This window comes from Pterocles gutturalis, unplaced genomic scaffold (assembly GCF_000699245.1).
Source record: "Pterocles gutturalis isolate BGI_N339 unplaced genomic scaffold, ASM69924v1 scaffold15130, whole genome shotgun sequence".
Lineage (NCBI taxonomy): Eukaryota > Metazoa > Chordata > Aves > Pterocliformes > Pteroclidae > Pterocles > Pterocles gutturalis.
The window spans coordinates 33,102-58,574 of NW_010141056.1; the positions used below are offsets into that span (position 1 = coordinate 33,102).

A 25,473-nucleotide genomic window follows, 5' to 3' on the forward strand; every position below is an offset into this window, starting at 1 on the left:
AGAAGACTTGTCCTTTCCTTTCCCTGCTCTGTGGTGTGGACAAAGTTGGGTCTCTACTGTGGCCTGTGCCTGGCAAGGCTGTGCTTGTAAACTTTGTGAGAGCCAGAAGGATGTAATTTGCTTCCATGTCTTATGTCCTTCTTTTAGCAAGAGCAGCGAGTAGCTCTTCCTGTGCAAGAGGTGTGCTCCTGTGGTGTCTTCCACTCGTCTTGCTGGAAAATAGAGATTTAGAGTGGGATGAACTCTAAACCCCAAGAGCTACTAGATACTTAGTTGTCCAATGGAACTGTCATGGTCAGCAGGCCTGGCGAGCTAAAACGTTGCCTTGATCTCTTCCTGCCTGGTTCAGCATCCTCAGACTCTGGGAAAATAATCATTCTTCCCACTGTGGTAGTATGGTTAGTAGGAACTATGGTTAATGTGGGCCGAAAAGAGCACACTGCCCATTCATTTATAAACACACGTTCTTGTTAACGAGAGAGAGAGAAAGACTTGGTCTTATGTTGTGTGTTTCCAGACTTATCTTGAACTCCTTTGCCCTGGTGTAGATAACCTGGTTCCAGCCCCAGATGTCAGGCAGGAAGACATTGGTGTTGCTTCATCTGTTTTGTGGGTAACCCCCAAGGGGTTAACCCCTCAGATTCATCACTGAGAAGGCTGGATCCATCTGAGCTCTAGAGTCCAGCTCTAAGTCACTGGAGAATAAAGTCTAGCAACAGTACCAGTTTCTTCATATCAGGAAGCCCGAGTTTATCTGAGCAGAACTGGATAGCTGTATCGGTTGACTGTGCTCTTTGTGCTGCCTCGCTGCAGATCTCGCTGATTTTTCTGCATCTTAATTTGACTATGAGGCTGCATCAGAGTGAAATAAATGGTTTCCCTCACTCCACCAAACGTGCGTCTGCCTCACAAGCAGCCAACAGCAGAGCTGTTTTCTGGAGTATATTCCAGAAAGCCTCTGTTAATGGCTTGCCCTCTAATACTCTATTTCAGCTTTTTTATTATTGTTATTGTGTGAAACTGATTATTTCACAAGCTAATGGGTTTTGCCCCTATGCTGTTGCACTTTCCCCTGAAAACCTTTGGGTTTGCTTTTCTCTTGATCTGGTCAATGTCAGGAGAGAAGGCTGTGCATGACAAAAAAAGACTTGGGTCTTCTCTGGTTTTTGTATGTTAACATTTTTTACATATTTGTTGCAGGCTGTGTATCAGAGTTTTCCAATCTTGTTTTGATGAGGGACTTGAGAGACAGGAAAAGGCAGGGTATAGGCACTCTCAGCGTGGCTTTCCAAGAGGCTCTGAATGACTGCAACAACCTGCAGCAGCTTTGCCTTTTAGTGGGTGGGAGTAGCCGTGCTGCTACAGCTGTTGTCCCTTGTGTTCTGGTTTGACAAGATTTTTTTGCAGAAATAAGAGGATCAGCTTTTAATTTCTGTTGTCTTACAGTGAATAGATTTGTTCTTTAAGGCTCTGGAACAATAAGGCAAGTCCTGACAAGTCATTATTGGTCAGAATAAAAATTGCCTTTTAAGTTCAGCATCTCAGGCTAATTAATGTAAATTCACCCATTTAGGTTGCCACTGTATGTGGCTTGTTTTAATGCTTGAGTCATAATTCAGAGAAGAGACAGAGGCAAAATTTCTTTTTTTTTTCCAAGCTGCTATTCTGTGTCAGCTTTAAGATGGATGAAGATGGCTCAAGCTTTAAAAGTTTCTAAGATCTCAAACTTCTCTGCTGAAATCCAAACTTCAAGCAAGAGTAATAACAAATGGACACATTAGAATATGTGTGCATATGTTTACATACCTGTGTATATATACATAACATGCATTAGTTGTGCATGCCCACGCATGTTGTTATGTATATGATATGTATGTTACATAGCATGTGTATATTTCATTAGAAAGAGGCAAATTATTCTGATGATGGAAATGAGCTGGAAGCTGTTGTTCACCCTTCAGGAGATCACTCTGTTTTGCTTCTTGCCTTGGAGACTACTGCATTTAGTGTAAAAGAACCTGTAGCTGGGAAACCCAAGGCTGAGGATAAACACTTTATTTCAGTGTTTGGCTGCTTTTTCTTGGGAGCTTTTCCCAAGAGTGATCTTAAATGAGGCCAGAAAGCACAGTCACTCAATTCTTGGTGAAATTTCTTACCAGTGGTTCTCATGTTTGTATTTCTGTTCCTATAGTGGCTTGTTTCCACACAAAGCTGTTCTTTTGAGGTTTTTGGTAATATTATTCTTCAGGAGCAGCATTAGGATAGCCAGTTGAGCATCACCTGTACAACAAAGCTTAGTTATTCTTTCTTAAATTCTGGAAGATTTCCTCATATCTCCTAACAAAATGTTGAAACTGATGGGAGGGGAGAATTGGTTAAGGGTAAGGTAAAATGCCTCGGAAAAGTGGGAAAAGACAATGTTAAACATTAAAAGACAACATCTAAAATGTTGTAGGCTACTCTTCGTATTTTTTGAGAAGAAAAAGCTGACTGCTTTATTTTTTTTAAACAGCTGGTAGTCATTTAAGTGTTACCTGTCCATGCACTATTTCACTGAGCTCTTAGTGTCTGGCATCACTGTTTCCCATTGTCACTCATCACAGAAATGCTACTCTTAGCTTTTTCTTCTCAAAAAATACAGACTGCTTTGTTTTTTTAAAACAGCTGGTAGTCATTTAATTGTTACCTGTCCATGCACTATTTCACTGAGCTCTTAGTGTCTGGCATCACTGTTTCCCATTGTCACTCATCACAGAAATACTGTTTGTACTTTTGGAAATGTAATCAGTGCAAAACTTTCGCATTCTTCTTTGATGTTTGTAGAGGGGTTTTTTAGCTATTTGAACAGTAACTCAAATGGGAAGGGAGCTGACTACTGAAAATTAGTTCTTATTATTTTGGTATCTTTCCTTAGTTAAGACTGTGAATTAAAGGAGAATTGTATTAATTACTAGTCACTGGGAAACCCTGGCGTTTAGTGGTGTGGTCCTTACTGGTTTTGGATTGTGGTGATCCCCTCTGCCAGAGTTTGTCAGGAACTGTGATTTCCATTCCTTGCACTGTCAGATACACTCCTCCTTGGAAATCAGTGCAGGGATCTACTTTCTTTCAACTTTTTGTACAAAATAAAGAACAGATAGCACAAAAAACCCGTGAGCCTTATCTCAGCTGACACACAACGAGATTGTTTATATAGTGGTGCTCAGGACAAACCAACTGGAAAGCATGGACAGCATGTAGCTTGGGTACTTTTAGCAGTCTGCATAGATGCTTGTTACCTGAAGTTACATCAAAAACCATGATACAGATGTCTGTCTTGGTTTAAAAGTGATACTTACAGAATATAAAGGTAAGTTAAGTGGGCCAACAGAGAGTGAACCAGCAGTGCAAGGTCACTGAGACAAGGGAGGGGAACAGCTTTTCTCTTCTGGCAGGCAGAGCAGGGTGAGGACCTGCTCTTGGCTGGAGATTGACAAACAGCATCACTTGCAGGGATAGGATCCCAGTATTTCTGGAAGCAAATACAAATTTCAGTCCATGTACAGTCCTCTATGTGTGCACAGGCTGGTTTCATGTGTGTTTGAGTGCTGTAGTTGTTACCCCTGTTTCTTTACTTCCTGGCAGCTCAGGCAGCAGACCTGGATGGTATGATGCTGCTTCACTTAAAATACACAAACCTTAATCCATCCGCCTGCCTCTGCCAGTGGCTCACTTAGGCTTTGGCACAAGAGTGCTTTGGGATTTAAAGAGGTTTGAGATGTGCCTATTAACTCTATTTCTTCTTGGGGTTATCACAGACTTAGCAGTTATTGGCCTATGGCGAAACATGGCTGCTACTGTAGAGGTGCCAAGTTTAACTTGGTATTTTTAGTAGCACCAATAGGGAGAAGTATGTCGAAATCATTTATGTCCGCTTGCATATGTAACCCAATCTACCTTGTGGTGTGAAGCAAAAATGCAAAAAAAAATAAAAGGAAAGTAATTGTTCTTTTCATCTCCCTTCCTTTTTCCTCTTCCCTTCCAAATCCCCTTCCATTATCAAAACTTGAATCCTGAAATAAGAGATAAGCAAGGATGAATGGTCCTATGAATTGTTTCACAAAACTAGTTTAACTTGTGTCTTAATTCTAGTTAGGATATGCTAACTATGTTGCTCTGGACAATAGATGTGGAATAATTGTGTGGAAAATTTCAGTGCTGCCTTGAAGAGAGGATGCTTTTCCAGTCTAGATAAATGCACTTGGGCTTGGAGAGCTGTGTTTGGTCAATGGCATTTTGTGTATGTAGCAGGGAGAAATTAGGTTACTTCTCAGTTTTTAAAGAGTCCTCCAATCTAGCATGGGGTACTCCATCTGACCTTCCTGTGGAGCTTACCTTGAAGCTAGTATGCTTCCACTGGATGTCACTGTTGCTCTCTGGGAACGCATTTAAAATATCACTTTACCTGTGGTGAAAATGACTCCTTGAAATAGGAGACTTTTAATGGTATTTGTCTCTCATTTGGATTAGTAGAATTGGGATCTGAATAAACAGTGTGCACCACCTTCTCTGCTCCTCTGTTTCTAGGGGAATTTTTCAGCTAAGATAGTGAATTAAATTGCACTTAGTGAATTTTTAATACGTTAGATGTCTGTATTGAATTGAATGCATTGGATGTGTGTGGTGCTTAAAGGGAATGCCATCTTTCTAGATACTTGAAAATTAATTCTTGATAACATCATATTCTCTTTAAAAAACAAACAAACCCCAAGGCAGTAGATACACTGTGGAAATTGATATAAAGGGACTTAAAGGTAGAGCTGAACCTAGCCCCCTCGTACCACTCAGTTCCTCCCTTCCAGTGGAAAGAGGTGAAGAGAAGGAAAAAAAAATATTTCCTCTGGATTGAATTATAAGAATCCTACTTTTTATTGGTAGGTGTAAAATTCAGGTAGGTGGTTATCCTGTCAATATATCTTCTAAATACCACCATTTAGAAAGCAAAACGGCATTTTTTTAGTTGTTGCTTGCAGTTTTACTACAGATGTACATACTTTTAAGTAGTTAATACTTGCCCCCCACCCCCCGATCAGCACTATAATAGCTGGCCAGAATGCTGTTTAGCCAGAACAATTTTCATAAGAGGCTCAGTAAGAGACCTCTGGAATGAAGGCTGATTAATTTTCCCCTTCCCCCAAGTAGTTGCACTGTGCTGTCTTTAAGTGGTTGCTATAAATAAATCACTTCTGTTTTCCCTTTGTCACTGAAAGCTGTATTGTATTCTGAAACTGCTCATCTATTCTTCCTTTAATGTTCAGCTGCTTCTTGCTGTACTCCCAGTGCTTAATACGCAGATGTTGTAATAAGATATTTAATGGCAAATACATTTGTTCAGTTGTGCCAAATAAATTGTGCGCTTGAACTCTGACTGAAATAAATCAAACCTCTGCAGCAGTGTCATTGTTTCTGGTGCTTGTCCCTAGGATTCAGCTGGCACTTCACCTTGCAGGCGAGTCAGATGGGAGCACAGGTGTCTCTAATCGTGATGCTTATCAGTACTGAGACTGTCACAAAGCCAATGCATATCTCGGGGCTCTTTCTGTATTTTTATAATGTTTTTTAAAATCTGTAGGAATTTAAATCACTAGTGGCTGTCTCACCACATGGTTGCTATTAGGAGAAGGGTGGCTGTAGTTTGGTCTGTGAGGGTTGTCTTGTTAATTCTTATGGACAGTAGTAGGGGCTGATTTAGTCCTCGCTTACAAAATTTGAAAAGGTTTAAGTCTGGGGGAAATTAAGTTCTTCCTCACTTGGGTGCACATTTCCTTTCTAAGGTACTGGCCATTAAGGTAGTGGTAAGTACAGGTTGTAGCTTGGCTGTTAAGGGAAAGTTTTCAAACATTTCCCTCTTTTGTTACAATGTAGAGGGCAAAGCTCCCCTGAAGGACCTGGCAATGATGCTGACCACTGTCAAATTTGGAAGCTCTACAAACAATACCGTAGAGACAGCATTATAGCCTTTATGAAACAGCTTCAACTGGTGTCACTGCTGGTGTACAACAGAAGTGCAGGTGGGTGCTTATGGCAGACAACCTGTCCCTCTGAGCATTGGAGTCTCTTTCCAATTTTTTTTAATTAAGAAGAGTGTGTTTGAGCTCATCAAAATGTTTGGCATCTTTCTAAAATTAATGTCAAACAAAACTGAGTGTCCATTCAGATTCAGCACACTTGTAAAATGTGCCAGCATCTTCACAGCATCCACCCTGTGAAGTCCCAGCTGTGTCTTCTTAACAGGCAAAGTTTTCCTTATTAAAAAAATTTAAAAAATAAAAAAACAACAACAAAAAAACCCAAAAACCAACAACTTTGTCATGAAAAACCAGAAAGGATTAAAAAAAACCCCAAACCCCACTGTTTTCCTCCTTGATGCTGTGTTAGGAAGGGCACGGTATCACTGCTGGTAGCAGTGGAACATGGTTTGGGTAGTGTCAATACAACTGCTTGGGCTCCTCAGCCTTTTCAAAAAAAGTGAGTTGACATTAGTCTAGTGAATCTGATCCAGATGGATGTGATTGCTCTGCTTTAACCTGTGAAAAGGAAAGTGCTGTGCCTTTGAGATGCAGCAGCGTGCGTGTCCGCCTTGGCTGGGTTGGCCATCAGCCGATGCCTTGCTGTTGTCTTGCTGTTGTCCTGCTGTTCTGTACATCATGGGCTGCATTTACAGCTCACAGTGTTTCCGTGTGTGTCCATCTGAGGGTTTGCAGGTGTTCTCAGTAAGCTCCACCTCGTGCTGGATGTGCCTGTGTTGGGCAAATCCAGGCTTAACCCTTGTTGAATGCAGTACATAGGGCTGCTCTTTGAGAATCCTACTTGGACGGGTTCCAGACTTCAGATTGCGGCTTGATGCCATCAGAGCAGGTGGGATGAGTAAGAAGCTAGAGCAAACTGACTTTGGTTTCTCTGCCTGACTGTTCTTGGGCAGTGATTTAAAGTGCTGTCTGGAGGTGTGGGATGCTTGTTTCTGCACCTGCTGTGGCGGGGCAGGCTAGGTAGGATGTGCTTGTTCCTGGAGCTGAATATTCAGAGACCTTGGCCAGTTGAAAGCCTCCCTTTTGGGAGTCACACTCCATGACACATTGACATAGTTTTTATTTGCTGGCTGGAAAGATGAACTAACTCAGAACTTCATTGCTGAGGGCACTCGCTCCAGGTTATCTTCTTGATGATGATGGGCTGTAAGGAACCTTTCAAGCAGCTGTGGTGGTTGAGATGGGGCAGTATGCCATGTTGTCATGCTTCTGTTTTTAAAGTGTAGATATATTTCTGATGCTTCTATTTTTAAAGTGTAGATATATTTCTGTTCTTGGGGGTGTTGCCACCGTTCAGAGTGCCTTCAGGAGCCTGCATGGGCTTTGTGGAGGTAGCCTGCTTGGCTTTTCATGGGGGTGGTACATAGCCTGTGAGCTGATCAGCAGAACGTAGCATCCGTGACAAACAGCTGCTGCTGCCCCTGGCTTCAACTTGGCGTGATGAGGGACCCCTAAAACATTGGGTGGGGGAATATCTATGCTGTATTGCTCTTGCAAATACGCCAGACTCTTAAACTTTGTGGTCTGTAGCAAAGAGAGTACCAGCTCTGAGTTCAACCCAGCAGCTTTTTATGAAAAGCTGTCTGACATGTGCTACACAAAGATAGAGGGAGAAAATATGTTGGTACAGTCATTTTTCTGCTTCTGTGATTCAGCTTGTTCTAATGGGTTTTGAAGTGGATAGCTCATCATCATTTGGGGTTTTTAAGTGCAGGTTGTATGCAGTGTTAGCTCACTCAAATTTCTGCTGTGTTGTGATTGACTGGCTTAAAGTTACATCATCAAAATAGGATAGTCAGCCTTAAAATAACAGGAAAACATGGCTTTTAATGCTAATTACCCATTGAAATGCAGTGGGTTTTTTGTTTTGTTTTTAAATTTAAACAGCACATAGCAGCTTTGTAAGACTGGCTTTATCTCATCTCTGCAAGAACATATTTTAGTTGATTAAATCAATGCATCAGTGAGTAAGATGTGGCTCTTGGACTACTTGCAGCACAGGAGTGTGGCTTCCACGTTGAGGCTGTGCAGTGTGACCCGGAGTGTGGGCTGTGTTGGCCTAGGGCCTGTAGATAATCCAAATCATCCAAGCAAGCGGGAGGAAGCAAATTAGTGGAGGCCAGCATGGCTGGTACCACCCAATACCTGCTACATCCCGAGCCTGTGGTGTAACACAGTGGTCCCTGTGGAGCAGTTGGTATGTGTATCCTTTAAACCTTTCCCTTCCTTTCCTGCTCTTTATACAAAACTGGTCCTGTGGTGCTTGGCGGTATGAGGATAGTTTGGTTGGCAGGGTCTGGAGAATGGTTGGCCCTTACTACTAGCAGTTAGTGGTCAGCAGCAAGCTATTCTCCTGTCAAAGCTTACCGTTGCTGTGGCCTCTTTCTTTTCTCTCCCCACATCCTCCTCCCAGTCTCCAGTTTCCCTATGTAGTCATGTTTCTGTTCTTTGCTCTGCTTATTGCTTATTTTGCCTAACTGTTGGGCTAGACCTCAGCCTCGGGAGCCTTTCTGTGGCCTAAATCAGTGACTCCCTGCAGCATAATTCTTTTTATATGTATTTATTTTTTAAATATATATATATACACACACATATATATAGTGCATGTCTATGTGTGTTGTACTGGTTTGGGCTGGATCAGAGTTAATTTTCTTCACAGTTGCTAGTAGGGGCTGTGTTTTGGATGTGTGCTGGCGACAGTGCTGATAACACAGGGATGTTTCCGTTGTTGCTGAGCAGTGCTCACACACAGCCAAGGCCTTTGCTGCTTCTCACCCCACCAGCGAGTGGGCTGGGGGTGCACAGGAAGCTGGGAGGGGACACAGCTGGGACAGCTGACCCCAACTGACCCCAGGGATATCCCCCACCATATGATGTCATGCTCAGCATATAAAGCTGGGGGAAGAAGGAAGGGGCAGGATGTTCAGAGTGATGGCGTTTGTCTTCCCAAGTAACGGTTGTGCATGATGGAGCCCTTGTGTCCTGGAGATGGCTGAACACCCACCTGCCCATGGGAAGTGGTGAATTAGTTCCTTGTTTTGCTTTGCTTGTATGCACAGCTTTTGCTTTACCTGTTAAACCGTTTTTATCTCAACCCTCGAGTTTTATTCTTCTGCTTCTCTCCCCCATCCCACTGGCAAGGAGTGAATGAGCGGCTGTGTGGTGGTTATTGCTGGCTGGGGTTAAACCACAATGTGTATACACCTGTGTGTATGTGTGTCTCTTTATAATGCACTGATCAGTTCTGAGTTTAAAGTTATGTGAGCTGGTCTAAGGTCTAGTTGCAGCTTAGTTGCACATCTGCACACACCTGGCGTCAAGTACAGAGGTGAGCAGGTAAATCAGTACAGCGTGGATGAGAAATGCATTCATAATAGTGTGTGTGAGAGAAGAGGTGGAAGCAACTCTTCATCTCTTGCTTAGAAAAAGTACATGTGGGAGAACTTAGAGCCCATTTTTCAATCTGTCAGAATTCCTTGTTGCTTTGTTGATTTGCAAACTTCAGTCATTTACGCGAGTACTATAAGTGCATGGGATGGAGCTGCACCAGGTATGGAGCCATGGAGAACTATGTTTTGAGTGCTGTGATGTTGGCTTTAGAGTCAAATCTTGTCTGCTAGTGCAAATTGAGAAGCTTAAGTCTGCAATTGCTTAATCAGTTGCCTACCTTGTTTAGTTAGATAAACTTCTCTGAACTTCTGCTGGCAGTGGTGCAGATAAATAATGCAAATAGTGTTTGTTCCAGAAGAAAAATACCATTTTGAAAGAGAAGGAAAGAAGAACAAGTTCTCTAGTAAAGATCTATTTGTAGTTTTAAAACTTAATTTATTCTGAATGAAATATTCAAGCTTGCATAACTAAAACAGTTGAAATTGAAACTTGAAAGTAAACTTGTTCTTAACCTTATTGAGGAGGGAAAACTAGTTCAAGATATAAACAAAATTAAAATGGCTAAATCAAAACTGTCTGTGTTAATGCATATTGGAACAACTTGCTTTTGCTGAACTTAACTACAGTACTGCATCTTTGCCTTCTTACAACTACCAAACATGGAGAGAGGCTTTTACTGCACTGTTGGGGTGAAATGATGGGACTCCTCTCAGGGTAGTTTACTTAATTCTGTGAGTTGGATGTAGTGCTTCCATGTGGCTCCAGTGAGTCTTCGTTTACCTGTATGGTCTCTGCCTGTGTAGCCCATGAGCTTGCCAAAGCTCTTTGCCCATACAAAACTTGAATCTTGCAGGATAGCTTTGAGATTGTTATCTAAGGTTTGTCTTTCCTGATGAAGTTTGAAAAACAAACAAAAAACCCCTCCCACCTGGTAAAGACAGACATGTCTGCAGCAGCTTTTCCTTTTCCAGCTGTCACAAGAACAAACAATTCATGTTCTCTTTTGCCCATTTTTAATATGTCCCAACATAGACTGTTCTTTACTGTTTACCTTCCTTGAAACAGCCATCCTTCTCCAGTTGTTTGCATTGCAGTAGTGGATTGTCTGTTTATTTTTCTAGCAATCAGAAATGGATTGTGGTGTTCATGTTAAGAAAACAAAAACTCAGGATTCTGGGAGGAACCATGCACGTCAAGAGGAGGAGACCAGTCTCGCAAATACCTTGGAGCATATCATGGGACAGCTGGATGTTCTGACTCAGGTATGGTTGTCTCTTTCATTTTGTGGTGAAAAAGGTACCTCTGACTGGAAGAATTTGGAATACTTTGCTATAGTTTCATAGGATTAAAGTGTGGCTAGTTCAAAACCTCTGCTTTTTAGTACTGTTTTGATGTGTCATCTTCTGCTTGTCAGCTTATCTCTATCGGTTCCCTTGCATCAACTTCCAGCACAGGCCCTGCTCTTCCCCAGTTCCTTTATGCTGCAGTGCAGCAGAGCACTACTTGAGCCAGCTCTGGTACCCCGTGCAATTAGCCAAGGTTTATCTAAGGTGATGCCTAAAGGAGTGGTTGGCAGTAGGACTCTGTTTTGGTGAATAATCTCTGTCTCTCTTCCCTCCTCCACTATACCTGAACTCTGTTCAGATCCCACTCCTTTCCCCCACCCAATGCTCACCTACACAGTCCAATTTCTGCAGTATACTCCTCCCATCAACAAGTCCGGGCCCTGCTGTGCCTCATCTCTGAAACATGCTTTTCACCCACAGCTAGCAAACAACTAATCTCTCACTAAAGTATTAACATACAGTTCTTCGCCAGAGTCATAAGCAATGCTTGAACAATACCAGCTAATGGTGATCATCACAGTATGTGCTTATGTAATAAGAATTTGGGGATAGAGCTGTTCCTTGTTTAACTAAGTAGCTGATCGTTGCTCCTGTGAAGAAGTACCATTGTCTGGGGCTGAATTTCATTGTGTATTATTGAGGTATGTGAGAAGGAGGGAGAAAGCATGGGATAGTAAACACTGGTCAGTCATCTCCTGCAGATGAAACCATGGTCATAGGATGGAAAAATGTGTGCGGGAGGGTTTTCTGTGAGTTTGGGTATTGTTTCTGAGGAAGAACAAGCAGGTCTGATTGCTAATCACATACTGATTACTAGACTGAGGTAGGTCTCTGCTCTTGAGGGGTACTTGTCAAAAAGTGTAAGATGATGGGTTCCAAGGCCCGTTGAGCCATTGAAGTAAGGCTGATTTAGGGATTAAAAAACATTCTGGGACTACAAACAGTCTGAAATAGTGTAGGGTGAAAACCAAAAGGTATTTAAGTTCATTTGGCAGAAATGCAAGAACGCACTTTTCCTATGATCTCTAAAATGCTGAACACTGGAGCGGGGGCGGAATCTTGTATGACATTAGGCCCTCGTGCTTGTGAGTACAACCCAGCGTATACACAAAATATTTTATTATTGTTTTTACGTCTCCCTAGTAGGTTTGGAATGTGATCATTATCTTTTATTACATAAATCAGATCCACACTTCTGATGATGGATGTGTAATGGCTCTTTTTCAACTTCATAGGTGTTTAGAGGGGGCAAATATTGTAGTAAACAGTATGTGTGAGATATAAACTAGATAGAAGCAATGCAAACATATCTTTCAAAGATATTGTGTAACCATAAAAAATTCCAAATGTTGTTTTAAACCTAGCAGAAAGAGAAATTGAGATCAGTGGGGGAGGAATAAATTAGTAAGTTATAGGATAAAATTGAAAATAGGCCTGAAATTATAGTAAAAAACCAACATATCTCTCAAAGATATTGTGTAATCATAAAAAATTCCAAATGTTTTAAACCTGGCAGAAAGAGAAATTGAGATCAGTGGGGGGGAGGAATAAATTAGTAAGTTATAGGATAAAATTGAAAATAGGCCTGAAATTATAGTAAAAAACCAAAAAGCTGCCTTGAGTAACTCTGCATTCAGCAGCCTTTTGCCTTTTTTATAGCTCTTTGGCCATCCTTGAAGCACTTAATTTTCCCATTGGTTCTAATCTTTGTATGTTGTATTTTGTATTAATGCCATTTTAATGCATGTGTAGAAGTAGATGTTCCTGACACAGCTGAAATGGTTTCATAATTCTTCATTTTTTGAAGATATTTAGTAGGGAAGCAGACCAACACCAAACAAACGTAAGCACATGAGCCTGGAAGAAGTCCTCATTCCTAGAGTAAGGGAAGGAGGTTCTTCAGAGGTGGGATGCAGGCAGGTGGCAAAGCAGAGGCATGGAAGGTAACTCTGGAGGGCGTCTGCTCGCATAGCTGAACTTTTGGTTTTTCCAGTGATGATAGCCTGTAACAGAGAAGGGAATGCAGCTCCGGTAGAGCCACTGTTACCCCTCTGTTGTGCAATTAGATGTTGACCAGGAGGAGCCATGGCGTGCTGATTGCTAGCAGAGATCCAAGTGAAATGGAAACAGCAGCTGGTGGTGTCAGGCTGGTTGTCTTTCCTCACCATTTCTACCGAAGCACAACTGGGCGCTGCTCCCTGTGTGTTGCAGATTGAAACCCATGTTGTGTGTTCTGTGGCAGCTTTGGGCCTGCTGACGTCTTTTAGTGAAAGGAGGACACCACTGCTTCTTAAAAAAATGGAACAAAAAGCTTTCATAAATAATACATACCAGGTATGTCAGTATTTTACCCTTCTCGAAGAAGGGCTGAGTATGCTCGTGATGCTCTGTTGTAAATATTGGAGTATGTCAGTATTTTACCCTTCTCAAAGAAGGGCTGAGGATGCTCGTGATGCTCTGTTGTAAATATTGGTTCATAATTCCTGAGTGTTGCTTGTTTAAAGATGACACTAATGGCGTAAGTAGGGCCATACAGTTGAAGGGAAAGGACAGTGCCCCTGTGATATTTCCAGAAACTCTGTATTGACATACCCATCCATGGCTTTTTTAGGAATTTATAATTTGTTAGCTCCATGGGAGCTTGGGTATATTTCTGACCTTGAGTTCCTGCACCCTTTGTTCTTGTCGTAGTTTCCAATACTGTGTTAAAATCATGTAAAGTACTGGGGGGGGGAAACTTAAAGTTGTGATGAACTACTTTGTGAAATTGTGCAAATAGAAACCTAATTTATTGTCCCAATATTTTTTCCATGGCTATCATTTCAAGGTTTATCATGCTAAACCTGGTATCATGTAAAAGTGGGAAGGAGAGAAAATGCTTTCAATTTCTGCTGAAAGAGGTAATTGTGAGACATCAGCTGAAGGCTGTCATCTGTTGCCAGGGCGCAGCTTTGTTCTGAGCTTCACACTTGAAGCTGCCTTGTCTGCTGCTCACCAATTACCAGTACCTTCCCTCTGTTGACAATAGATTTCCAGGTGAAGTGGGGTGTCATGTACTTGGAGATGGGGATTGTTTTTATTCGATTAAGAGGTCTCTTCCTGACAGACGCGCACTGCAGGTAGGAGCGCCGAGGCTGTAGAGGCGGTGTGCCCTGCGCAGCAGGATACGCTTGAGCAGCGTTGCTCCTTCAGCTCCTATTAGAGAAAGATGGACCAGGAGAAACTAGTGGCTGTTGTTCACCACATGTAGCGGTAACCACTAGAGTGAATAGATATGGCCCCTTCAGATTTACAAAGCTTCATTTTTATGTTGTTCACTTTGTGCTATGATTTTATCCTTTAAGGTTTTTGACAACTTTCTTTAAACTGGTCTTTGATTCAGTGAAGCCTTCCTCTCTTCCTCCTCACCAGAACTCTGTCAGGACATCTTTTGTTTTACTTGTAAGAATGTGGTCTAATGTGACCTGACAGCATCTTCATATTTTTTCTAAACTTGGATTGTGTTTGGCCATACTTTACATGCAAATAAAGAAGTTAATGTTTGACTGCCTTTTTCAGAAGAGTAGCACATGCTTCATAATTCTGCTGCCCTGAAGGATGGAGTGAAGATGAGACCCAGGCATAAGCTGCTTGTTTCCAGTAGTTTTGAATTACTTAAAGACACCCTGATGCCCCTTTGTGGGAAGGCAGGCAATTCAAATCTGGCAAAGGAATGAGGAAGACGAGAATAGTAAATGTATGATATAGATGCTTTGCTCCTCCCTTTCCTGCAGCTTACTATCTTGTCAGTGTCTCAATGTTTAAAAATCCTGCTCTTTACTGGCATTTCAGAGGTGTGAAAAGGAGGGAAACGCAAAATGTTTATCAATTATTTTTTTTAATTGAAGGCTGTATCTCAGTATCTCAGTGCCTATATGAAGAATATTAAAGTTTAAGGGGAGAACAAGGTGATTTTATCTCTTGGATAACTTCCTGGAACAGAAAGGTGTGTTTTGGCTGAAACAAAAATGGAGCAGATATTAAGAGTTTACTTGGTTCAGATGCATTTTCTGCACTTGCAGCTGAACTGTGCTTCTGAAGGAAGATCATCTCTGAGTAACCATCTTGGCTGCAGTGGAAAACTTGTATTTGCAATGATCGTCTTCAGAGCTTGTGTACTCTTGCCCTCACTCCAAACACCTGCAGCTGCCGTGTTCACTCAGTTAATCTGTAGCACTGGTGGGCAATGGGCACTGAGGCAAAAGCTTCTGGTTTTATGTGGGAAGGAGGATGTCGGCTCCAAGTGAAGAGTTCAGAATCAGGTTAGCATAAAAATTCATAAATAGCTGTGATAATCCACCCACAGGAAACAGCTTTACATGCTTCCCCAAACTAATCTTGGACTGAAGCTGGGAGAAAACAGCACAGTGAAATGGAGAAGACTTGATAAATCTGTAAAATAATCCAAGCCTGAATTGAAGGACAATCTAGTTCATGTGAGATTAAAGGATTATTTCACTCCAGAAAAGATTGCAGAGGTGGGGAGGAGAAGAGATTTTTAAATTAAATTATTTAGCATTAAAAAAAAAAGACTTGGACACAAATTAGTTGCTTTTTAATTAAAACTGAAAATTTTGTGTGCAGTGCTTATAATGAAAACGAGTAAAATCAAATTTGTTAATCCTTTTTTTGAGAGGTGGTCTCCAAAGCCTGTGTTGGTGAGGAATGAATGGTGGCCTCTCTCTTCTCAGAGGTGTTGAATGTAGATTAACCAACTAGCGTAGGTAAAATAAATGCTTTTATGACTTGAAATAGTTACAAGACAAGGATAAGGATTTTGGCAGGGGGGAGTGGTGTCGAGGCTCATAAGTGCTGTTACCTCTGCCTTGCACAAATGTTTTGGTTTCTTTGTTGCTCTCAAAACCTGAACACCGACTGGCTATAGGTGGACCCAACACACAGGAGAAAAACTGCAAGCGGTTTTTATTCAAAAATAAATAGTTTGAAATCAAAACACTAATAAAAAAGTACCCATCTGAAAAATCTGTGAAATGCCAGATGAGCTTGGGTTTTAAATCTTAATTTAAAGGACATAGAGGCTATTTCTCATGAGTCAAAACCGTCTCTTGGAGATGCAGTAGCTTTGATCTCTCACTCAAAACAAATGAAGTACCTTGCTTGTTGCCAGTCTTCTGTATAATATGATCAGAGCTACTTTTTTTCTGAAATTCACTTCCAAATATGCTTGTTACAAAATCTCTTAAGTCTTGATGTAAATACATTTTTCTTCTTTCTAAGTCTGCCTAAATTAAATGCACTCCTAGCTATATTAGCAGGACACTGCTGGCTTCTCGAAAGTGCTGATCATCTCCCTGGAGGTCCACAGGACCTTCACCTGTTATCCTTCAGTGGGGAGGAATACTGAACACCTCCCACAACTTGCTTTCACAAGCAGACCTTGAAGATTAACATAAATTGTTATTCATTCATTGGGTACCAGCAGCTGAGTTAATTTAGCTGAGTGATTTGCATCTTTTCAGAGGTAGATTGGGCAGCAGAGGAAGGATGTGGGATGTCTTAAGTCTGTGGCTGATGGAGACCTCTGGTCATTTGGGGTTCTAACCTCTATTATGCAGTTGCTGTCATGGTACATGCTTGGATATCTTGTTGTAGCTGGTCAGAACTTGCTGTGTTTTCGTACTGGGTGGTGAAACTTGAAGTCTCCTGACTCCTTTTGCTGGGCTGCTCAAGCCCCAGAGGTTTGGGAGCTCTGCACCGAGGAAGCTGCCCATACCTGCGCAGAATCTTGCAGCCATTCCCTTCCAGAAACTTGCAGGATCTGATGCAAGTGCCATCAGTTTAGCTTTGGCTGATCAGCTGTCAAGACTGAAGCAATGTGTGATGAAACATTTTTAGTAAGAGGGCTGTAAATGGAAAGGCTCAGTTACAGATGGCTTGTGTGCCTTGTCCCCACACTGTGTGGAAGAAACTGGCAGAGCCTGTGGCTCATCTTTGAGGACGGGATTGATTTAATACAAAGGATGTCCTTTTCTGTCCTCCAGGGTCCCTTGGGTCACTGTGATACTGGTACTGACCATGCTGCTTGGTCTGGCAAAGTTGGTGATAGTGGAACTGCTGGAACTCATCCGGCCTGGCCGTGAACCCCTCCAGGGATGGGGCATCCACAGCTTCTCTGGGCAGCCTGGGCTAGTGTCTAACCACCTGCACAGTAATAATAAGATGGAGGGGTTAGCTGAGCAATACTGGTTTCGAATTTTGTAACTACCCCTTCTTATAGTGCTTTGGGCTGCTAAATATAAAAAAATAATCTTTTCAAGTATTGAGCAGCACATGTCTGCTAGCTGAAGAGAGCCGGTGGGACGATGAGCTCTTGTACCCTGCACTAGAGAACAGCCGTGGAAGTTGTTCAGCCACACGACTTCTTGAGCAGATCTGGAGCCTGTGTAGGGATCCTGATGAGGCCAGGTTAGAGCTAGCATTTGTGCTTCTGCAGGCATCGTCACATATTCCTAATCCACATGACCCACATTGGATGAATGTGCAAAAACTGTGTTGAGGGGCTTGTGGGACTTCCAACCTGCAGCTGTACAGCGGTGCTGACCGCTATGTTCCAGTCTGGGCACTCTGGAGCTAAGTGTTTTGTAGTAACAAATTTAAGTGTGTGGAATTTGAAGCATGTTACAAAGTAAACCCAGGAAAATTCATGAAGTTGTGTTAAAGAAAGATTGAGGGGGAGACTGAAGCACTACATGAACGATCTTCATTCTGCAATAATCAATATGGTATCTGTGAATCAGCCTGGTGTGAAATATTCTGTGCGAATAGGCTTTGTGAGAATTCACTTGAGAGTTTGCATTCAAAGCAGTTGAGGTGGTGAGGAGCTACAGAACTTATTTAAAATGTCTCAGGGGTAGCAGATCTTGTTTTAGTCTGAGCTATCGTTTCTTTAGAAATCATTTCACATTAGAACAAAACAAAACCAACCTTAATTGTGTATTTGATCTCTGAGATTAAGGCTTTGACCACTAGAGTGAGGCTAGTCCTGGCATGCAAAGAGCCGTGCATACATTTGTGTGCTACATAAAGTGTTAATGACTGTGAAGGCTGCATACCTTGTTGTACTCCCAGATAGGAGGCTTACTTCCTTGGTTAGCCTAAACTGACAGCTTTTGCTGGAAACGCTTCAAAGCATTGTTGGTAGCTGTTTTGGGTCCTATCTCAAAACTGTGTTAAGATGTAACTTGCACATGAGGAGGGCAGCCTAGCTTTCTTTAAGCATGGTTACAAGTAGTGGGGCTCTGCTTTGAGTTTCTCTCGATGCAGTTGCTGAGATAGAAGGGAGGCTGATGGCAAGTCAGGGCAAAACCTAGTGCAGTAGGAGGAAAGGCTGCTTCTTACCAGACAGGTTCATGGTTGAACTTCACAGTGACTTCTGCTGCACAAGTTCTCCCATGAGCCTTTTAATCTTGCAGCTGAAGTTTGGTAAACTGTTGTTGATGGAAGGAGTTAACTTTTTTTTTTCTGTGAAAGGTAGGGGGGGCTACCCTGCTGCAAGCCCTTCCTGTGGTAGTTTATTTCACTCATTGCATTAGTTTAGAGAAGGAGCTCCCAAGCTTAATTTACGGGGATATTTGCCAATTCCTGTCTCCGCATAGGATTGTGTATATGCTGAGGACTGCATTTAGCAGGTGTTGGAGTACTATTTTAGTGATCCACATACAATGACTGGAGCATCTTCTTGTCAATATTACTAACTGGTGCACTTGAAGGTTAGCAACTGTACTACTTTCTTGCAAGACTCTTTACTTTCCTGTATAGTGCCAGCAGGTCTTGATGCTGTGCAGCAGTCTGTGCTCCAGGTGTCCACGAATCTGTGCCCTAGAGGTATCTAGGTACCTCTGAACTCGCTCATTAGCGGTTGCCAAGGAGGGACCCTTGGATGCTGAGGCAGCATTTTGATGACACAGTTTACTTACGGTACTTCGTGGCCATGTTTGAGACTGAAATTGGCTCTGAAATAACCATTTTTAGGGAAAACCATAAGAAGGTATAGCAGAGCATCTAGCCCTTTGAAAACAAACCAGCATTGGCCTTGCTCATTACAGAGGTCAAATGTCTTAAGCCTGCAACTCCAGGTCAAATTTGACAAGTCTTAATCTGTAAATCTGTGGGCCATCTGTAGTCTTCATTGTACCTCTTGAAAGGCATCCCGAAGTCTCTCCTTCCACTACGGTGGAGTGTGAAGACTGAGTACACAGAAACTTATAAACCGTATTTGTTGCATGTTCTTTTGCAGGTGCATTTTTTGATAAATTGAAAAGAAAATGCTGTATTCATAGATTAACGTGTCAGACGGGAAAGACATGAAGAGGGAGAAGTAATGTTTTCTCTTGGGGTGCTTGATATGTTAGTGCCCTGCAAAATCTTTTTTTAGCATATGCTTAGAAAAACTGATGGAGCAGACTTTTTTTTTTTTTTTAATTTAAGTAAAGCTATGAAACTATTTCTATCCCCTTACAGATCAATGGAGAGAGATTTTGTTATGAAGTGGTGGTAGGAGTAGAGTGCAAATGTCATACTTTGCCCATAGCCAGCAGCACATCTACTTTGCAGTCGGTGTGCAGGAGCGTGTCCCTTGCAGGCTCAGCCAAGCTGTTGTTACCTGATCTGAGTAACCGTTGTATCAATACATGGGGTTTTTGGGGTCCCACAATCACTGGTGATAACCAGAGTGGTGTTACGTCCCCCGTGCTGTTCTGTGTGCTAACTCGGTCAAAGCCAGCGTGAGTGGCATACTGGAAAACCCATGTGCTGCTTGCAGGGCAGGAGCTGCACCGCTTTGCTTGCAGGGCAAGCATCCCTTGGCCGGGTGAGCCTGGCGTTATTCCACTGTTGCCCTGCTCTTGGTTCAGTTCTGCTTTAGTTAATGAGCAGCCGTCTCTCTAGGTGGGTCTCACCGGGCAGGGACCCCCACCCCCCTGCTCAAGAGGGTTGCTGTGGCCTCTGCTGGCTTGCTCTGGACGCTGCTATGCAGGTTTCCTTCGCAGTTGTAGAACTGGTTTCTGTTGGCATTCGGTTAGCACCTGGGTCCCCTTATCTGTAGTCCTCAGAAGAGGCAGGACTGATTGCCGCCCTCCCCCCATCCCCAGGCCACTGCAAAAGCCTCAGCCCTGAGGCTAGCGGTTCTTAAACCGTTGCTGCTGCTTCATCAGCCGGGGAAATGTTTAACAGGGACAAAGGAAAAGATACTGGTGAAAGCATCTTGCAAATAGCGTTGCAAATCACTATTATTTAGGTTGAGGGAGTAAAAATAACATGGGGAAATAGCACAGGGGGCTTGTCATCATGTAGGCAAGTGTGATTACTGGGTGCTTCAGTTTAGGTGTCCTGGGGGAGAATGCAGCTGAATATTCCCCAAAACTTAAAAAGTAAGTGGAAGGTAACCTTTTCTTTTCTGCATAGTTTCTCATTAATGTTTCCAAAGAGAACAGCAGGTTTTTTTTCTAGGCTAAGTCTGCAAAGATGAATGAAGACAAATGTTGCAGGAAGTGTTGATAGAAGTGATTTAAATAAGTTTTTCTTTAGTGTGAAAAATTCCATATTCTGTTTTGGTGTCCATAGTAATGCTCAGTATATTATTGTAATGTCAGAAATACTCCTTAAAAAAATAAATAAGTTGATATTTCTTCTCGTTTAAACCTAAGCTGTTATCCTTCTGCCAATTTGAGCTAGGACTTTAATAAATTATCCAGCATTTACTCCCTGGTGCGTAATGGAGACATGTACTGTGCTCTTGACACAACAGGAAGCCCAGACCCTGCCACAGAGAAATGTCTCGAGTGCAAACCTGGCTCCATTGAATCCTCACTGAATCTGGCTAACAGTATTTTCCTCCTTGGCTTAATTGTTGGCTTGTTATCTTCTGAAAATCAATAGCAAAAACATACAGGAGTTGAATGGGTGCAGTTTAATTTGCCTACCAACAAAGACTCACTTTATAAATAGCAACATGAAATATTGTAAAACTCTGTCAGCTGCTAATAAAGGAGCTTTTCTTTTACATGTAAGTTACAATATAGCACTCAGAGCAGCTGGGCAGGATTTCTGCTTTCCGTTACCTTCCTGGGCTGTGAGATGCCCTGTGTATTTTGGGCATCATATATTCAAGTCTAAATGGACCATAGTCATCAGTTCCTACTTTGGACTTACTGGATTTAATTTCTGACTGCTACTTTTCCACTTTGGGTTTCCAAAAAATACTCACTACAGGTTTTCTGCTTATACTTACATGCAATTTCCAATCCAATAAATATTTTCCTTACAGCTTTTTCACAAATTCAACACTTTCTGAAATGTGCTTTACTTGCGCTTAGTCTCACGGTGCCGCATGTAACAGTCCTTAAGTCGCATTGGCAGGATGGTGGTTGCAGTAAATCACGGGACATAGGAACTGCGAGTATTCTGGGGCTTTGCTTCTAGCAAGGCGGTGTGACCAGGATGTTAACTCAGTTGATTATCTTTCTAAAGGAAATTTGATGCAATGTTTCACACCCCCCTTCCTTTTCAACAGAGGCTTGAGCTACTGGTTCTTCTTTTTTAAATGGAAAATCCAGGATCCCTACTGCTTTTCATTCTCTGTCTGGCTGCTTGCAGGATAAGCTCTTTGCTGTAAACCCCTGGTAGACATTTGGCGTGCTGTGTTCTGCCCTGAGTAGCTTTACTCCTGATCTCTGTAAGACAGCCACTAGGCAATAGCGTGGCTGAGCATGAAAAATATGAAATCCTGTCCCCTTTGACTAGATGGGAGGGCTCCTGCTGGCTCCATGGCACCCAGGATGCTACCTGCTGGCTCCACAACTTCTCTTCTGGTTCTCTGTGTACTGCAGTTCTTATGCCTCAAAGGGGTGGCAATAGAGGAGGAAAAAAACTTAAATGAAGCTAGTGCTGTAGCCCACAGGAATAGGAAGCAGTGCAGGGTTTTCTCTTTCAGGTGAAGCTTTCTCCATTTGCAGCAATGCTGCATTAGGCAGCAGGAGTTAGCTCCTCTGCCTTGTCACAGCTCAGCAATACATGTGCAGTAGAAATAACCTTTGAACTTTGTTTGGGGAGGGGAAAAAAAGGATCTGTTATGGTAAATGCTATGATGCACAGCCCTTTCTGACTTTGTTGATACACAGTCTTGCAAGATGTCTTTGCCGTAGTGCTTGGTGGTGTTTTTACTACATCTGTTTTCTCCTCCCCCCCCCAGCATTCATCTTGTTCCCCAAATCATTTTACAGGAGACTTTTCCTAGTCTCAAGTGGCCCTGGCCAAGCTATTTCCTCTCTTTGTGCTTTTGTTTCCCCAGCTGTAAAATGGGGATAATGAGACCTGCTTTCTTTTATCAGGCAGTTAGAGATGTGCTTACAAAATGTGCTATTAAAAGGCTTTCTATGTATAACTGCTATACAAACAGCGGTTGTCCAAGTTTATTTGAATTACTTTAATAAAGTCCAAGGTTCTGAACATCCTTTGTTTTTAACAGAGGATGTTATTTATGCAGTAAAAATGCTCAAAATGTGAAGCTATTGATTGTTGCTGATAAGTTTATGGATATTAAAGCATTAAATCATCACCGCCTATTATCAGCCATTCCGGTGTCTGTGGAAGCTGAAAGCGGTTCTGCATAGCCAGGTCCCTTGATTACCTCGGAGTGATCAATAAAAGGTTTTCAGCAGAAGCTTTTATTGCCACGTGGTTCAAATGTTCTTCCTGTGCATCCTGTACATGATGACTTCAGCTCAAGGAGAAAGATGTAACAATCCTTTGTGGGGTAACTGGATTACACAAAAACATTCAGGCATTATGTCGAGGTGGATATTGCCACTTTGGGTTTCAGTTCTCCTCCATCGCCTGTTGCACTGCCTTACGCTGGGAGGGTTTTCTTACTGTCACTGTGCTTGTCCGGCAGGTTTTTGTGTTTTAATTGCAGCAAACCGACAGCATTCAGGGAAGGGAGGAAAGAGTTGGAAGCAGAGAGGCAAAATCAAAGCTGAAACTGGCTGTTTGAAACCTCTGTCTCTAGTTAGCAGAAGAGTTGTCTGGTGGCTCATGAATGTGGAAGGACAGAACCTGTCCATGAAAGGAAAAGTGGAGCCCAAATTGAAGGCACCGAGTGCTGAAACGGGTGCTCAGTGTTGTCTTGTCTGCAGCTTCGTGTCCGCCAGCCTCTCTGAGGTCATGTGGGGCTCAGCCCTGCTAAAATGCTGATACGGGAGTTACAGCCCTGAAATAACTCAAAATACTCCTGTGGATTTAGTGTTTTATTACCGCTGAGAGTACAGTACGTAGCTTGTCTTTGTGAGCAGCTCAACAGCAGCTTTCGTTTTGTTTTGCAGACAGTTTCCATCCTGGAGCAGAGGCTGACGCTCACTGAAGACAAGCTGAAGGAATGTCTTGAGAATCAGCAGAAAATAATTCAGAATAAAACAAGCTGATTCCCTGAGAGAAGACGGGAGCCGAAGGCATTGGGAGGTTTGAGGTTGTTCGTGTTCCTAATAGACTATGTATGACTTACTTTAATGAGTTTGAGCACAATCTATTTTTCAATGGGAATGTACAGTTATTCTATCTGTAAATAAGCTTTGTTACTTTACTAAAATAAAAGTAATATTTTATTCATAAGCGTGGATAACGATTGTGATCTCCTGTGTTTTCCAGCCAGCATGTGGTCTGAGTACTAACTAGGAAGGCTGCATCTCTCCCATCTTTGGTGCTGCTGACTTATTTTTAAAAGGTTTAAGTGTCTTGGAGTTGCCAGATGTCTGGCACGAGCTGTATTAGGCTTGTTGCTGAGGTGTGTGTTGGCTATAGGTGATAAGCGAAGAGCTCCCAGGATGTTTTGGGCAGTGGGAGTTCACTGCTGTTCTCAGACCGTAGTGAGCAGCGAGGTCCCAGTGCAACCGGCACCTGGAGAGGGGTCTGTCTCACCAAGTCCCAGCTGGTGCCTGGCAGATCTGACAAAGCAGTTCAGACCCTGGATGGTGTTTGTGCAGAGGTGATTAAACCCAGTGGTGGGATTTAACCTGCTCCCTTGTGTAAGGTGTGAAAAACAATTGCCTGAGGCTAGAAGAGGAGCCTGGGTGGGTCAGATGCAGAGTGGATTCCAGGTGGATTTTGCTTTGTCTTAAAGGCAGGGTAGAGGGAGAGGAAACACAACCAAACAGCAGAACGTTTGCTCTGTTGTGGAACTTCTCTCTTCTTGCACTGGACTGCCTTTTAATTTTCCATCATTTTGCAGATGTTTTCACAGTTGAATAGCTCATCACTCGCACCTACGCTCTCACCCTGCTCCCCTCATTGCTGCTCCTAACTTTTTCAGGGCTTTAGCAGGTGTTCAATATGTAGCTGCACAAGAATTTGGCCTTCTGGGAGATCCTGTTCTCCAACACCTCTTCTGATAACACACACTGGAGGTCTCCTTTCTTGCAATAAATTAGAGAGTTTTCCTGGAGAAATGAGCTGCGGGAACTTGAGCGCCTCAGGGTTAACGAAACCCTCCCCACCACAGTCTGTCTGACCTCTTCAAACACCAAGGCTGCCTCAGTCCCTACCCCTGGTGGTCCCTCTTGCTGCCACCGCCTGCCAGCCTCGCACAGCTTCCACAGCCCTGTCTCCAGGTGTGCTGCGGGCGTTCTGGACGCTTGCCTGAAGCCTGGCTGCCATCCTGATTTCACATGGGGCGTAGCAGATCTCAAGGCCAGCCCATGTGCTTTTGGGTTTGTTGTTTTTTCTTTTTTTGCACCTGTTTGTTGCAGGCTGTGTCTGCTGGTATAGTGCCTTGATGGTGTTAATCCTCCTCATCTCATTGGGGTGAAGCCATTCGCATTCCCCTGCCATCACCAGGAAGCTTCTGGTCTCCTTCCCTGCTGGTGCTTTTTACATCTCTGAGAATCCCTTGTTGGTATTATCACAATATTTCACTCTTTCATGTGCGGGCAGCCGAGAGCTTTCTCATTTCCATGCTTATTGGGTTGGTTATAAATCTGAGTTTCTCTGCTCTACCACAGACTATTTGTTTTCTGTTTCCAAGCTGGGAGTTTGATAAATCATTATTTTCCTCTTAGATTACGCTAATGGAATCAATTCAATGATACTCTTCCGTGCTCTTGCTTTCAGTGGCTTTCTGCTGAGAGACTGACATCACTTTCATTGAAATGAGCTTATGTTGTGATGTGGGTGGTGGGGAGGGGACTGAAAGGTAAGTGCGGCCAATTTGCTGCCAGGAGAAGACTGTTCCTGCCCTGATCTGCCGCCACTGAAGTGTTGACAAAAATGAGTTACGAGAGCCTAATTTATCAACTTGAGCCTCAATGTTGTGGACTGGCATTTGGGGTGGGTGTGTGGATGGGAGAAGAAAATGTAAGCTACTCCAATTTTGTCAGGTCTTAAGCTTCACTTTAAAAATAGCCTTTGCTTCCTTTTAACGTGTAGTCTCTAATGCCTTAGAGACCACACAGAAGCAATTTGTATGTGGTATTTTAGGGAGAATGGCAGTACAAATTACTTGGGCACATTCAATATAAACACTTTTTCCTTTCAGATGTCTGAGTGAATCCATTTGAAAGATTTAATTGTGCTTCTAAAACAGATGAGATGCTCGGATGCTGAAGGATAAGCCAGTGGGATGT

General features: G+C 42.7%; 1 protein-coding gene across 1 annotated transcript in view; it reads left to right on the plus strand.

The window, feature by feature from the left end:
• Positions 1 to 23,280, plus strand: part of POC1A (POC1 centriolar protein A) — a 54,708-nt gene extending 31,428 nt beyond the window's left edge. The window contains exons 8-9 of the mRNA XM_010083901.1: positions 10,580 to 10,720; positions 23,182 to 23,280. Of these exons, the coding sequence (XP_010082203.1) occupies positions 10,580 to 10,720; positions 23,182 to 23,280 (240 nt within the window). The remainder of the gene's footprint in view (positions 1 to 10,579; positions 10,721 to 23,181) is intronic.
• Positions 23,281 to 25,473: the final 2,193 nt, after the last annotated feature.